The 14,233-nt window shown below is 41.2% G+C and overlaps 1 protein-coding gene across 2 annotated transcripts in view; it reads left to right on the forward strand.

Annotated features, from left to right (window-relative positions):
* Window positions 1-14,233, forward strand: part of sox6 (SRY-box transcription factor 6) — a 149,916-nt gene that overhangs the window by 81,407 nt on the left and 54,276 nt on the right. For both annotated transcript variants that reach the window (XM_086106839.1, XM_086106840.1), the window contains exons 7-8: window positions 798-970; window positions 2,421-2,489. In XM_086106839.1, coding sequence (XP_085962965.1) covers window positions 798-970; window positions 2,421-2,489 — 242 coding nt within the window. The remainder of the gene's footprint in view (window positions 1-797; window positions 971-2,420; window positions 2,490-14,233) is intronic.

Raw genomic sequence — 14,233 nt, forward strand, 5'->3', positions numbered from 1 at the left:
CTTCCCTTTATTCTTCTAAAAGCTATGACTACCAGACCATTACAGAGTGTGTGACCTTAACACTGCCACCCATCAGGTTCTCTGCATGCAGTTTTCTTTGTACTATATATTGTGTATGATACAATAGGCCAACGTAATGATCGGTGGGTCTGCAGTAGACACTTAGCAAGGGCACTTTGCAGACTTTCTTAAAGAGCATTCAGCTGGCTTGCTGGCTTGTTTTGTCACAGCTACAAGCATTCTTGTACACATTTTTCTTTCACTTCCGGATCTGAATCATGTTTCTTTCAACCCGTGGCTTTCATCATCTTTTTCGGCTTATGCTTTTCCATCTTAGCCATTCTTCTGCATCCTCCTCTCATCCTTCATACTTCAACACCAAGTTCCTTCGCTATATCTATCAACCTTCTCTTAGGGCTTCCTCCTGCCCTCTTGCCTGTCAGCGGCATCGATCTCTCCTCTGAGTGCCCGAACCATTTTAAGTCTGGTCTCTCAATCGTTGTCTCCCAAAGATCTGAGTGTGGCTGTCCATCTGATAAGCTCTTTTCTCATCCTGTTCAAACTGGTCACTTCTAAAGAGAACCATGAACATCTCTATATGCATCGGCTTCATTTCTTCCTCCTGTTGTGCCTTAGTGCCACTGCCTCGAAGCCACACATCATGCCTGGCCTCACCGCTGTCTTATAAACATTTGCCTGTTTCCTAGCCGAGACTCTTCCGTCGCTTAACTCGCCTGGCAGCTTCCTCCACCCATTTCAGCCCTGACATGTGCCTCTCTGTATCTCTCTTCTCCTAGGTACTCCTGAGAGCCTGGCAGAGAAGGAACACCAGCTCTCCACAATGATCAGCCAGTTGATCAGCCTACGAGAGCAGCTCCTGGCTGCCCACGACGAACAGAAGAAGCTGGCCGCTTCACAAATGGAGAAACAGAGGCAGCAAATGGAGTTGGCTCGTCAGCAGCAGGAGCAGGTAAGCGCTCAAGACGCCCCGCCACCTGTCCGCAACTTGGATTTCTGCATTCACTCTTGAAGCTTCATTCTTCCATATCGTTTTGGTGACAACGCACACTAAATACAGCAGAACTTAAGGGCCACTTAACATGCTCTTTCATACTAAAGTTCATGAGTGGTGTATAAATAAAACCTCACACCATACAAGCAAATTGGGATAAGATAAGATTCAGTAGATGCTACTCTCTACATAGCTTGGGATATTTCAGTCATGCACTCCTGCACACGTTTATGTCGTTACAGCAGGAAAAACATTATTATGACTTGTACTAGGAAATGCAATGGGATGTGAGAATTAAATGTTATATAAACATGGACATCCTCCAGATTTTATAAATGTGCTCCTATTAGAACGAAGCTTGCATTAGATTTGCGGCACAAATCAGGCCAATGAGCCATATTGTACAAATCAGCAAATTAGCAGAGGCCATGAAGTGTGTTAATGTCTGAGAAGAAATAAGGACACAAACTATCCACACGGGCGACACTTTTATTATCAGCAGCCAGCCTAATGGCTATGAGTCAATTATCAGCAAGGAGTTCACTCAGAGTTTTCTCAGCACACTCTCAGACCTTGCCGGGCTAAATGAACGGATCGACCATATACCTTGAAGTGATGCATTTGCTTAAAGTACACTAATAATACATTAACTGTATTGATTTCTTTTTCAATCCATGATGTTCATTTGCAACTGAATTCAACTCTGCGGGTTTTGTGGACATTGTCCTATGAAGGAACGGTCGCAGAAGATGTTTTATTATTTCGTCTTATTTGAAATCGGAGGAATATTAATAGTATGGGGGAGAAGGGGGAGAGAGAGAGAGAGAGAGAGGCAGAGGGAGCCCGCTGAGAGCGAGCATGTCATCAAGCCATCAGCATACAACGCAGTAATTAGCTGTTGACACTCGTGAGGGAGCAAGCACAAATTAATCTTGACACATTTGCAGACGGACCATAGCTTACAGTGAACACTTTGTAATTATATTTAAAAATGAAAATTAAATGACACTTAAAACTAGGTTGTCATGCTCAATCAAGCAGGCATGTAGGGAAGAAGTCTGCTGGAATGAGAAGGATTGCCGTGTGGCTGATTGTCACTCAGACATTGCGGGACCTTGGTTTGTCTGTCCTTTAAATCACTTAGGAGCCTTTGCAACCGCGTTGACAACGCGGGCAATTCAGTACATATTTCTCATTTCACAGTTACATAAAAACAGCATCTATCTTCAAATAAACTATTTGGTCATAGAAGAAATTATTTGTTTTCTTTATTCCTGCATTCTTATTCTACTCTTATTGTAGCTCACCACTAATATACTGTATATTGATCGCAAACTAGCGGATGTCTTCCGCAGGCTTCTTTATGCAGTATTGTTCATTTCTCATCTCGTTTCCACTGTCCATACAGATTGCCAGACAACAGCAGCAGCTTCTGCAGCAGCAGCACAAGATCAACCTCCTACAGCAGCAGATCCAGGTCAGTTACATGTGTTTCTATAGGCCACCGAGAGACAATATCTACACAGGCAGGTTATTCACCTGCGCTGGCGGGCCAGTCAAAAAAAACAAAAACTACACCTCCACCCATTGCTTGACACCACACAAAAAAAATTTGAACCGAAAAAACCCCTATAATGATAAGATTATCTTTACGTCTGTTATCAGAATTTGAATCCTGCCAAAGATTGAAATTAGCATCAACCTCCAAAAATCTATATCTTTTGGGCCCTCGTTATAATCCGAATCTAACGCTTGTTCACAGTAATCAATGGGTGGGCTGATGGGTTTGGGGTCGCTATGAAATACAGGGGAGAATAATTAGCACATCTTAATTAACAGAAAGAAAGATCTAATGAGTAGATGGAGCAGAGCCTGGAGGTGGGCGACATGAAAGGGGCTGGTAAATGCCTCTGAAAGTCAGTAAGTCTCACAAGGCCGACGTGGTAGACTTTGGCAGAACCCAGGATTTATCGCCATTCTGCCACATGGTTTCTTTCTTTCTCTTCCTTCATCTTCACAGTTATCAGTTTGCTTTTGTGAGTGCCTGATGTGATACAGTATGAAGTGTTGCACTGAAAGACCACCCAGGCAGGGCATTGCTGTTGAAGGCAGAGCATACTGGGCGCTTCAGGGACAATCGCTTGATGTGGTCAAGGTTGCACGCCTCCCTGGTTAAATGAGTCTAATGCAGAGCATGCCAGATATGTGTGCATAATTCTCCACATTTGTGTCTCCCTTCAATCGTCACTTCAGTTGCTTCGACATTTCTGAAGGGAGACGTCTAAATACTCTTAATATTTGTGGGCTCTTGAATGTCCATCAGCCTTACGGCAGTTATGATGGAAGCGTTCAAGCACCCCCCCCCACCAAAAGAAAATGTTGGATTCACGGTAAATGCTCCCAAAGGGGCTGTTTTCAAATTAAACTAAAAAGTGTATGTCGGTTTTTGTGATGGAAACAATCCAAGTCCGACAAAAATGTTTTATCGTTCCTGTGGAAATGGACGAACTCCTGAAAACATGCTAAAAACTTATTTTCAACAAGCAATTGGTAAACATGCATCCTCCTCACCTGCCCTTCATATTAAAGTATTTTCAGTTATGTCAGTGTAGTACTTTTCCAAAGGCGAAGAAAGCAAAACCGCCTTTGTCATTCTTGGAGCAACGTACCACTACTGGAACTACTGGGGTGTGGGGAGTACTTACACGATTAAACTGAAATGCATTGCACACTACACAAACACTTTAAGATGAAATACAAATGAATTGAACTTTCAAGTTAAATACAACTGAACTGCACTTGGGCAGTGATTCTTTTACGTTTCACAAGAAGGAGGCCACATACTACTTGTACCACACTTTGGGAATCACTGATGTAGAGAGCCTTTAATTCATGTATGTATCTGAAACACGGGAGAAACGTACGCACGCACGGGGGTGAACAAGCGACGTCCACACAGGAAGGCCCAAACTCAGATTGAACTAAGAGACAGACTTGCTAACCAAATATTTTTACAGGCTGAAATGTTTGTACATTGCATCCCACTGAGCGGAGTCAAAACACACTAAACAATCACGGACACACTCTCAGTTGAAGTACCATATACACTACCGAGTATTGGTACTAGTGCTGTCATGAAGGGCCCTCCACTTGAGAGCGCACGCTCTCATTTCATCACACTTTTAGTGGCCTCTACTTGGTGGTCGAGTGATGTGGTTAAAGGTAAATGACACCTGAAAATTCTACTCGATGCTGGTTGAAGAGCAAGCATTTCATCCCAAATATCCATTTGCAAGCACTTCAACAGAGAGAGCAGTTTTGAGCCACAGATTCTTGGACTGTCCATCTCTGAAACTACACATTTACTTCATGATACCAAAACACTACATTCTCATTCATTCATTATATATTTTCTTTGGATTAAATAAGAGTGGGTTATTTTAAGACATCTACACATCCTCCAATGTAGTAACGGAGCAGCAAAAAGAAGAGACAACAGAAGCATGCTGTTCTGCTTTCATTAAAAATGCACAGAAAAAAAGACATTTTAATTATGGCCCAACTGATTAATCGGCCAATATTAGTTCTTTTAGACGTACGTATTACAACATAAGAAAACGGTTATGACATTCAAACACACCCAACCACCAAAAAATATAAAATAAAAATAATTAATAAGGCATACCGGTAGTTTTTCTCTCTGTTGTAAAGTCAAACAAATATTAACGGACAAAGGACAGTGGACCCGCAAACTTTTTTTCCAATGTTTCAAATAATACCTTCTATACTTTTTTTGTTATTTGGTTTGATATGGAATATATTTTGAATTTCCAAACATATTTCTTCATTTCTTTCAACGCATTTATCATGGACATTAATTATTTGCTCACCACAGTCTAATTTGGTCCCGATCCCCCAAAAGTGGGGGTCCACTGAATTGTAAAACAGTCAAATGTTCTGCTTATAATTTATGTCTTTATTGTTAGCAATGATGCCCCCTCCCCTCAAAAAACAAAAAACAACAACAACAAAAAACAGATTAGCGGGTTTTATTCTGCCAAATATTGGAATCAGCCTATATAAAAAAAAAAGAAGTTAAAAATCCATACCAGTCGGGCCCTAATGTTAATCTATGACATCTTTGATTTAATTAATCATGTACACACACTTCCAGCCTTTATGGCACAGACCTTTTGCCAAGTGATGGGTGGTGTTGAGTGATAAAGCTCTTCTGCCGCCTGCTTGGAGAGCATTAAACTTTATTGAAGACGACACTGGCCATCAAAGTCCTTCTGTTTTGGTTTAAGGGAGGAAACTTAAAAATAAGGTATCATGCTGCAGGCAACATATTGATGAGGGAAGCCATCACATCAGTGGGAATCGTAAACTGTCCGGACAGTCCAACCACGGGCGCTGCAACCTGAGACTGTTGTTGACAAGCTACATTTGCTCTTTCAAGGTTTTCAGCCCCCCCCCCCTCCCCCACCCCCCTCACATGTGGATCGAAGGGAGTCTGACAGAAGTGAGTCGCTTTTAGGTTTAGTTAAACAGGTCGAGAACAAGGCTCTGTGCAGTTTAATCAAGTGGCCGCCCTCTTCATCCTTACTTACTGTTCTTACAAGAGTGAGGGGGGGATTTAGTCTTTGTCCTTCGGGATTACAATGTCACTTGTTTTAAAGATAACAGATGTTTCGATTGCGATGTTAAGGGCTGATTGAAAATGTCAGCTCACAGCTTTGTGTGGGTTTTTTTTTCCCCTTCGGTCAGTCGATCCTTGTTTTTGGCATTAACTCAATCCTACATTGAGATTAGCTCTGAGTTGATTTAGTCTAAAGTTGTACACAGGATTTTATGCCACGCATGTGACAAATAAACATACATATTAACAGAAGAGGGATTTGCCGCCAAGTTAACTGTGTCGTTCTGCAAATGTAACAGTAATTACCAAACTGTGTTTACCCTATTTTGTTTCGTCTCGCATCGCTATTTAACTGTGTTTCCATCAGCCAGGCTTTTTATTTCACAATAACCCACTGTTGCATACGCACAACAACATTCACAGAGATGACAACACAGGACATCACACACTGATACAAACATCAAGAGAATAAATAGTAGCTCAAAGGTCCAGCTGAACTTTATCTTCACAAACAGGCGGGAGAATGCACATGAAACAGTGGAACTCTTTTAATCACAACAACCAAAAAATAAAAAATAAAAATACAACGGCTCGTTTCAAGTGAAAATAATAACATGACACCGTAGGTTTGAAATGACGTGAGGCATTCTTGTGCCAACTGTGAGAAGTTCCACAACTGGACAGATAACAACTTCTGAAGAAAAGCAAAGTCAGCTCATGTTACAATATGTTCGGTTACACCCCCCACACACCTAAAATGCTGTATCCCAACTTTCAGCGTCACATTTTGAGCTTTATTTCCCTCAAAGACACACACTGTATGTTTTTCATGCTCACGAAAAAAAAGCAGCAACTAGTGAAGCACACAAACCTTTTTAAAGATGTTCTCATATGGGATTGTCATGGAGGAAGTAAACAGCAGGGGACATTTATTTCCATGTTCGGAAAAAAGGTTAGATAGTGGAGATGACAAAACATACACACACTCACGCTCGCACATGCATACTCACGCACGGAGAATTCATTATTTACATTCACTTTATGGTTTTATTTTAATGTTTTCAGAAAGTACTTTTTGAAGTGCTATTTTATATGAAACTTTACACACATTACATGTATTCTTTTATCATTATTTTTTTTTGTGAAAGGCTGGAACAGATGAATAACATTTACATTCATTTCATGAGGATAGACGATTGCAAATACACATGTTCAAGAGACACTGCAGTGGTACTCTATAATAACAAAGGGCCTTGGCTAAAAATGACCCAAAACGGTTTATTTCCACTCGTGAAATGTATACAGGAGAATGATTAATTCTCGTAATTCAAATGGAATATGCTTATTATCCAGTGCTCGGGGGTAATCCCATGCACAGATTCTCTCTGGGTGCCAATTTAAAAAAACAAAGGCTTCAGAAACTAAATGATGGTAAATATTTTAAATCAGTCAGATTAGTTTAAATAATCACAGGACTACATGGCAATTGCGTAATAATGTAGGGTGTGTGTGTGTGTGTGTGCGTGTGCGTGTGTGTGTGTGTGTGTGCGTGCGTGCGCGCATGTTCTCATATGCTTTTGTTGTCTTGGCAGCACAATGATTGTCTCAGTGTGAAACTAGGGTGGGGGTTAAAAAATGGAAATTGTAAGTAAATAAAAAAAATAAAAGTGCAAGTCCCCCAATTAGTGAAGCTAGATTTGAACTGTAAGCATCATAGTAAGAGAATAGCAGAACAGGGAAATGATAACGCACTTGTGCTGATGATGTGTGTTCTCCTACGAGTAGGATTATGTGTGGAGGGGAATCGGGGGGAGGGGGCATGAACAGCCCAGTCAGACACACTTAGCCTGCACCCATGGAGGCTCAATCCAGCCTGTTCAGCCCCCATTTAAGGAGACTGTTAGCTGATGAAGATGTGTACATGCAAGAGTGAAGATAAAAGAAAACCATGACCTGACTCATTAGCCCCGGTGATTTAATATATTGACACTTGGATACAAACAATTCCCTTTAGTGGACTCTACTGGCAGGGGAGGGCTCCATTTAATTAGTTATGAAATGTGACTTCTTGTCTGGGAAGCAGAAGAATTGCTGATGTTATATAGTCATGTGCAAATTGAACAATAAAGCCATCCTTGCAATGTTAAAACTTAATCATGTGCCCAAAAACAAATAAATAGATGAACTAAAAGGTGGAGCGGATACAATCCCAGCAGTGTTTGCCAAGTGAGGGATGGCAAATATGCGGCATATTTAACACAAATTCCTGTTGCGCAAACTTAAACAGATGGTGCTGCTTGAATGCTCTGCGTCTTCTGGGAAACAAAAAGAGGCTATGCTTCACAATTGCCAGTAGCAGATTTAAAAGCCAATAAATATGCATAATAAGGTGTGGCAATGAACACAAGCTATTGATCTCTCAACATACTGTAAGTCTCAGTGACTTAGCCCGTGACGGTAATCAAACAAGCGCTCGTTATTGTTGGCAATTCGACAATAAAAGCTCTGCTTTGTTGTGCGTTCAGAAACCTCAGCCCTTTTAGCAGTGATCAATTAGAGACTGCATCCAAGAAGTGCCACATGAATGTGGGTAATGTGCGATATCACACTTGAGAGTCTACTTAAAGTACTGTTAGTCACCCGGGGGGGTTCAAAAGCCCATTCTGGATTCTCATTTGCCAAAGCGACATGCCCCCTCTATCTTTTTAATGTATCAGTCTTGAATACCAAAATAAAATCCTTGTTTCGTCAAAATAAATGCGTCTTCTAAATGACAAACTTGAGTGATTAAACAAATCACCAAATATATCAAATAAAGCTACAAAATTGTGAAAAATCAACCTCTCGTCTCCATTCTCAAATGCTGCGTTGTATTAAGGTATGAAAGTGCATCCCGCCGCTTTGTCTTGGACCTGTCTCATGCCTACCCACCCCAACAGTGGTGGTCATGTTATTCCGTCAGTCATTATTCTGTCAGTATTTCAAGCCGGCCCAGTCCATCCATCCGTCAGCGCCGCCGATGGATGGACTGAAAATTGTATCCGCTGAAAGTCTCCAGTGGCTGGAATATACTCTCCTGAGACAAAGTGGAGAGAAGCGCTTCGCCACCAGCTAGCTCTCAGGCTGGCTCATCCATGGGTTTACCTCCTTGCTTGGAAATAGAAATATTGAGACAGAGCTGTTCTGCAAATGTATTTTCGGGGTGTAGGCATAGCTAGCTAGCTTAGTGCATTGCTGCAGTTGGGCCAAGTAATGATATTTGTAACTGCGCCATTCATGCGCCCCCCCCCCCCCCCCCAAAAAAAAATCAGAAGAACTGAAATGGTGAAGAACGGTTTCATGCTCTATCTCCACAATTCGGTACTACATCCACGTTTTCATCAGTTATCTTCAAACGTGTATTTACAGACAAAATCTATATTTTTCAGAGCGTTGTATGTTCCCCCGTGTTCCCTCTAAGTATTACAATGAGGCACCTGTTTTCTGAGACCTTGACTACATTGAGGCAGGAGTGGAGTGGCTTCCGTTGAGGGAGAACACATCTCGCACTGTGATGCTGATCTGGCTTCTCCTACCGATATGCATAAGCAGTGTTTTTTCTACTAATGTTGTGCAAACTGTTTTGTCTTTGACTTGGCTTTCTTTACATGCCCATCGTCTTTAGAGGTGGCCACACTCACACGGAGAAAGCATTGCATTAATAGGATCCACTATGTGCTGGGGTGGGGGGCGCCGACAGCTTGAAGGGGGCGTGTGTTTTCTTAGGGCTGGGGGTGGCACAGCAAAGCATTCAGCCCATCGCCAATGTAAGAAAGGAGCTTCTTGTTTTTAGGGGTGGTGGCGAGTCCAAGTATTCCCCGACGGAGCACAGTGAATGGGCTATTTTGCCTTGCAAAGTGTTCCATAGGAAAAGAATGGTATGGGATAAGTTTGTTGGTATTTGTCAATAAATCAGTTCTTAATGAATAAATGATATTTTTTTTTCTATGACACTACAGTTAACTTTCAGACCTTATACTCAATCACAAGGATCGGTGTGGACCCTTACCGTTCGTGTGGGATTGGGACAAAGCCTTGTCATGAATTGTGAAAATGTGTGAATAATGGAGATGATCATAAAGCATCAACACCATACTTCGGGAATGTATACACTCGTGAATCCAGTTTACATAAACAACTGTGTTTAATTTGTTAAATTAATCAACACAAACAAACCACCTTCACCCGTGGCTTCACAATAATATTAGATAACATAGTAGTCTAACTAACAAGCTTGCACAAGTTGTTCTGACAGTGCAGATGGGCAAACACACGTGTGCACTACCACTTTATGAATAGAGTACAGGTCATGAAAATTTTCATTCACACACAAAAATGAATATGCAAATTCATATCAGTGAATATGTGAGGGTTCACTGTACACGCTTGTACACGTTGTTTCCACCAGGCAGTATGGTTCGGAATGTTTCAGTAAAGCCCGATTTTTGCCTTGCTATTGGAATGGGTCTCGGAAATCTGAAGTTACGGCCACAGCTTTTGTTGAGTTAGCAATTGTCCTCACATTGACACAATTTAGCTAGCAACTGAATAATCCATGACAAATGTGTTCAAGACCTTCCTGCAGACCAGCAATGATGGTCCGCGCCATTTCACTTATTCCCATTTCCACACGGTGCGGATGATGTATGTGTGGTATAATGATGCAAGCCTCAGACCCACTCGTGGGTTTGTTTGTCTGCTCGCTCTTTCTCGTCATTAGAAATGCCGTTTGAGGGGGTCCCTGTGGATTTGCGTGTTCTGTGCAAATCTTTATTTCGTGGCGAGACCTTGAAGAGGTATTAATTCAGAAGATCGCATATCCTTTGCAAACACATCTACTGTTAATATTGAGAGGCAGTATTTAAAGGATGAATTGCTGGAAATTTGTGTGTTAGTGAGGAAATGGGGATTGTGTTTGGATGATGAAATGTGTTCCCTTCACTACATGAAAAAAATCAATTAAGACAAAATGCAATTTTTTAGGGGGGCGGGTGGAATATTTTTGGAGAGTGCAGATATGCCGGCAGTTATAATGAGAAGTGAGAATTGTGATGAAGTGTGGTGGTGTGATGGGGAGGAGCGGATGGATTTAGGATGGGGTATGTAAGGTGGGTCAGTGGGTTGGTTGAGCATGCTTTCAAGCTCCTGTCGACGTAATGCAGACTTATTGAAATGGCTGTTTTCCAAGAAGGCTTGTTTTACTGTGTAAGGAATTTGTGGAACAAGAAGTCATCTCTTGGTTGTTCCCTCTTGATGGCCTCACCGCATGACACTCGAATTCGCTGCTCTTTACCCTGAGTAGCACATAATGATCACAGGAATTACAGATGTGCAATGTCACTCTAAAACCTGGGCAAAGACTGTTCGGTGAAAATATTAGAGGGCTTTCTGACCATAGTTACAGTGGTGCCTGAGGTATGAGTGGCTCAATTTATATGTTTTCCCATATGTCCGTGGGACATTGTAAGAGCTTTAAGCAATGGATAATTGAACACGAACGGTGCATCAACACCTCTAGACAAACAATATAACAATACCTGAAGGCATATGTTCTTTATCCTCTGTGACAAATATTACTGTAGCTTACTGAGTCACTTACAGTTGTTGAGTGAAACTATTTGTTTGTATGCATGACTGCATTATACCGACCAGTGGCCATTTCCTGCATGCCGGAAATAATTCATCATGACGCACACTTAAATTATGTAATTTCAATACAATGATGCTACAGTATGTTTAAATGAATTACACAATTATAGAATGGTCGTTTCCTTAAAAAAATAATAATAATAAAACTCGACATTTTCAACTAATTTTACTCTCTGCACAGCGTCCACCAGAGGACTATATACAGCCTGTGGTGATCGTGCAACTGTCCACTATCTGCTGTTGCTGGGGTGAAAGCCAGACAGCTACCCCTGTGATTGCGTTCCATTTAAGTGGATCACAAAGGTGATTTCTTCTCACTCACAGTTTTCCGTGTGCAGCTGACTGGCAAGCAGGGGGAGGGGGGAGAAGTGTGATCTCTCAGTTCTATTAGCAGCAGCTGGGTAAAATTACCGAAAATCCTTCCTGTAGAGTATGTAAAAATCAAAGTGCGAGCTGGCAATATGACAACTAATAAATTGCGGATGTATGTATTAACATAAGATGTCAGAGAAACTCCTCTGAAGGATTTCTTGAAAAAAAATACATATAAATATATATACATTTCAACTGCAAGCCTCCAATAACTCACCTTCTTGTCTTTATTTTTAAGACAGCATTTTTACGAAATACTTGTAACGTGGTACTTTCTAAACGTCGTCTTGAGGCAAATTAAGTCTGAGCATCTGTGTGAGAGGTGTGCTTCACTGGGTGTCAAGTAGCAGTGAATAAGAATATTAGACGCAGAAAGTCCTTTCAAGCCAATAACCATGAAACATGGCGGTTAAAGAGGCAAGAGTTTTTCTTTCCGCTTCTTTCTCTTGTCAACACTCAATGGTTGTAACGGTAAAAGCAACAGCTTTTCCGTATTCTCATCACTTTGCAATGCGTATAGAATCGAACCCGAACATGGATCAGTGCATGTATGTTCAAGGGTGAAGGTATGGGGAGTCCTAGGCCCTGTAGTTGTTTTGAAAAGGTTTCCTCATCAGAACATGACTGCTGACAGGAGGCCCAGGCCAGTTTTGTAATGGCCAGTACATCTCCATTTGTATTCTGTGTTTGGGAGAGCTTCACATAGACTGCCACTCGAGTGAGGTGAAAATAAAATGTAGTTACAGATGCTCCTTCAGCCCTTTATTGAATGGGACAAACAGTCAAACATAAAATGAAAACACTCGCAAGGAGCATGTTGACAATACTTACACTGAGCTGGAGTCAGAGTTCCTGGCATCACTCATGAGGCCATGCCCCCTTAATGGCACACGTCAACATACAAATACCGCCATGTGCTGTGTGTGTGTGTGTGTGTGTGTGTGGCTTTCAACTTAATTAGCAGCTGGCATAATAACATGAAACAAAAAAAACAGTGAAAAACTGTGAATGGAGCGATCAAAAAGATGATCCATCATCTTGCATTGCGAACAACCTGACTAACAACTGCAGAATGTTTCAATATGGTTTTCCTTGCCTTACAACTGCAAGGGGGCTCTATTTATCAAACACTCTCCTCTCAAAGCCAACCAGGTTGTGCACTGGTCCGCTATAAACTTCATCGGGTCATCTGAATTGACGATCTATGTTGCAAGGAGGCGAAAGCCTCTGCTGGAGCATGTCGTGGCAGAGAGCAGGGCCTGAGCCAAATCTGTCTGACTGATCACTACAGATGCTCCTCTTCAAGTATTCCGAGTCAGATCCTTAGTGCCGGGTCTTGAGGGACAAACAATAGCACCTGTTCCTCATAAGATTGCCCACTCATGGTTCTTTAATGAAGCTTGAGGGCAGATGGTGTGAAATTACATTATCCAGTTGTTAGCGGTGATTTGACAAAGAAGTGATGGCAGCATAATGACGTCTTGTCTCTACGTATACGGAAAAGTGAATGGTGCCATCCAAGGGATCTTTGCAACACTTATTTGGCACATGTATTGTATCGCTCTACATGAGGGCTGAACAATGAATTGAATTCAAAATGACAATTTTCAAATTTGGAGGAAAAAAAACCCTCAATCTTAGTCAGTCAGCATATATTTGTAATATTTTTAAATGTGTCAATGTAGGTTCAGTGCAGCCGTTTCATGAAACAAGAAAAGTAGTAAAGCCACACACAGATTTGCGTTTTTTGTTATCATCTGATTTATGACCCACTGCTTAATGTTTATGTCACACTTGTTTGGTAACAGTTTCTGAAGTTGTCGTAGTGACCGCCCAAAAGTAATTGCATTCGATAAACAGTTTTTCATATCAATTCTTCATGGCTCATTTGTATTTAGTGTAAGCCCAAACTATAGGAACAAAACATTTATGTCTAGTAAATATGACATTGTTTATTGTAATACAGATTAATTTATTTCTAGCGTTTGTGAAAAAAAAAATGAGAAGAGGATCTTGGAAAAAAAAAATTACATATCAAAACCGAAATCGCAAAGCTGAGGGGAAAAAAATGCAGTTGGATCCTTTTTCCAAATCATTTAGCCTTACTCTCCATAGACACATTTGAGACTTTTTGTTTGTCAAAATGCACTTCTTCTTTCTTGTTGCTTACTTTAAATGCACTCGGAATTATGCATCCCGGCAACTTACGAGGATTTAATTGACAGCCCAACTAAGCTCCGCTATTTGTTCGCACCTTGAAGCGCCTCACAATTCGCCTTGCTCTGACATTAGCTGCTGCTTATTAAACTTTAATGCTCGCAGCTCATTACTGTAAATCACATCCATTCAAACTCAATGCATTTATTTCTCAGCCATTGTATATTTATACTCGCAGTTTTAGCTGGATAAATCCAGTATATTTTGTGCCATATTTTTAAATGGTAAAGGTAATAAAAGCTGATAAAAATTATATCCGTTAGAGTTCATGTCGCCTGGGGTGTGGGAGTCAGGGTGGAGGTGGA

The sequence above is a fragment of the Hippocampus guttulatus genome, chromosome 3, assembly GCF_054856545.1.
Source record: "Hippocampus guttulatus isolate MCC_2025c chromosome 3, RoL_Hgut_1.0, whole genome shotgun sequence".
NCBI lineage: Eukaryota > Metazoa > Chordata > Actinopteri > Syngnathiformes > Syngnathidae > Hippocampus > Hippocampus guttulatus.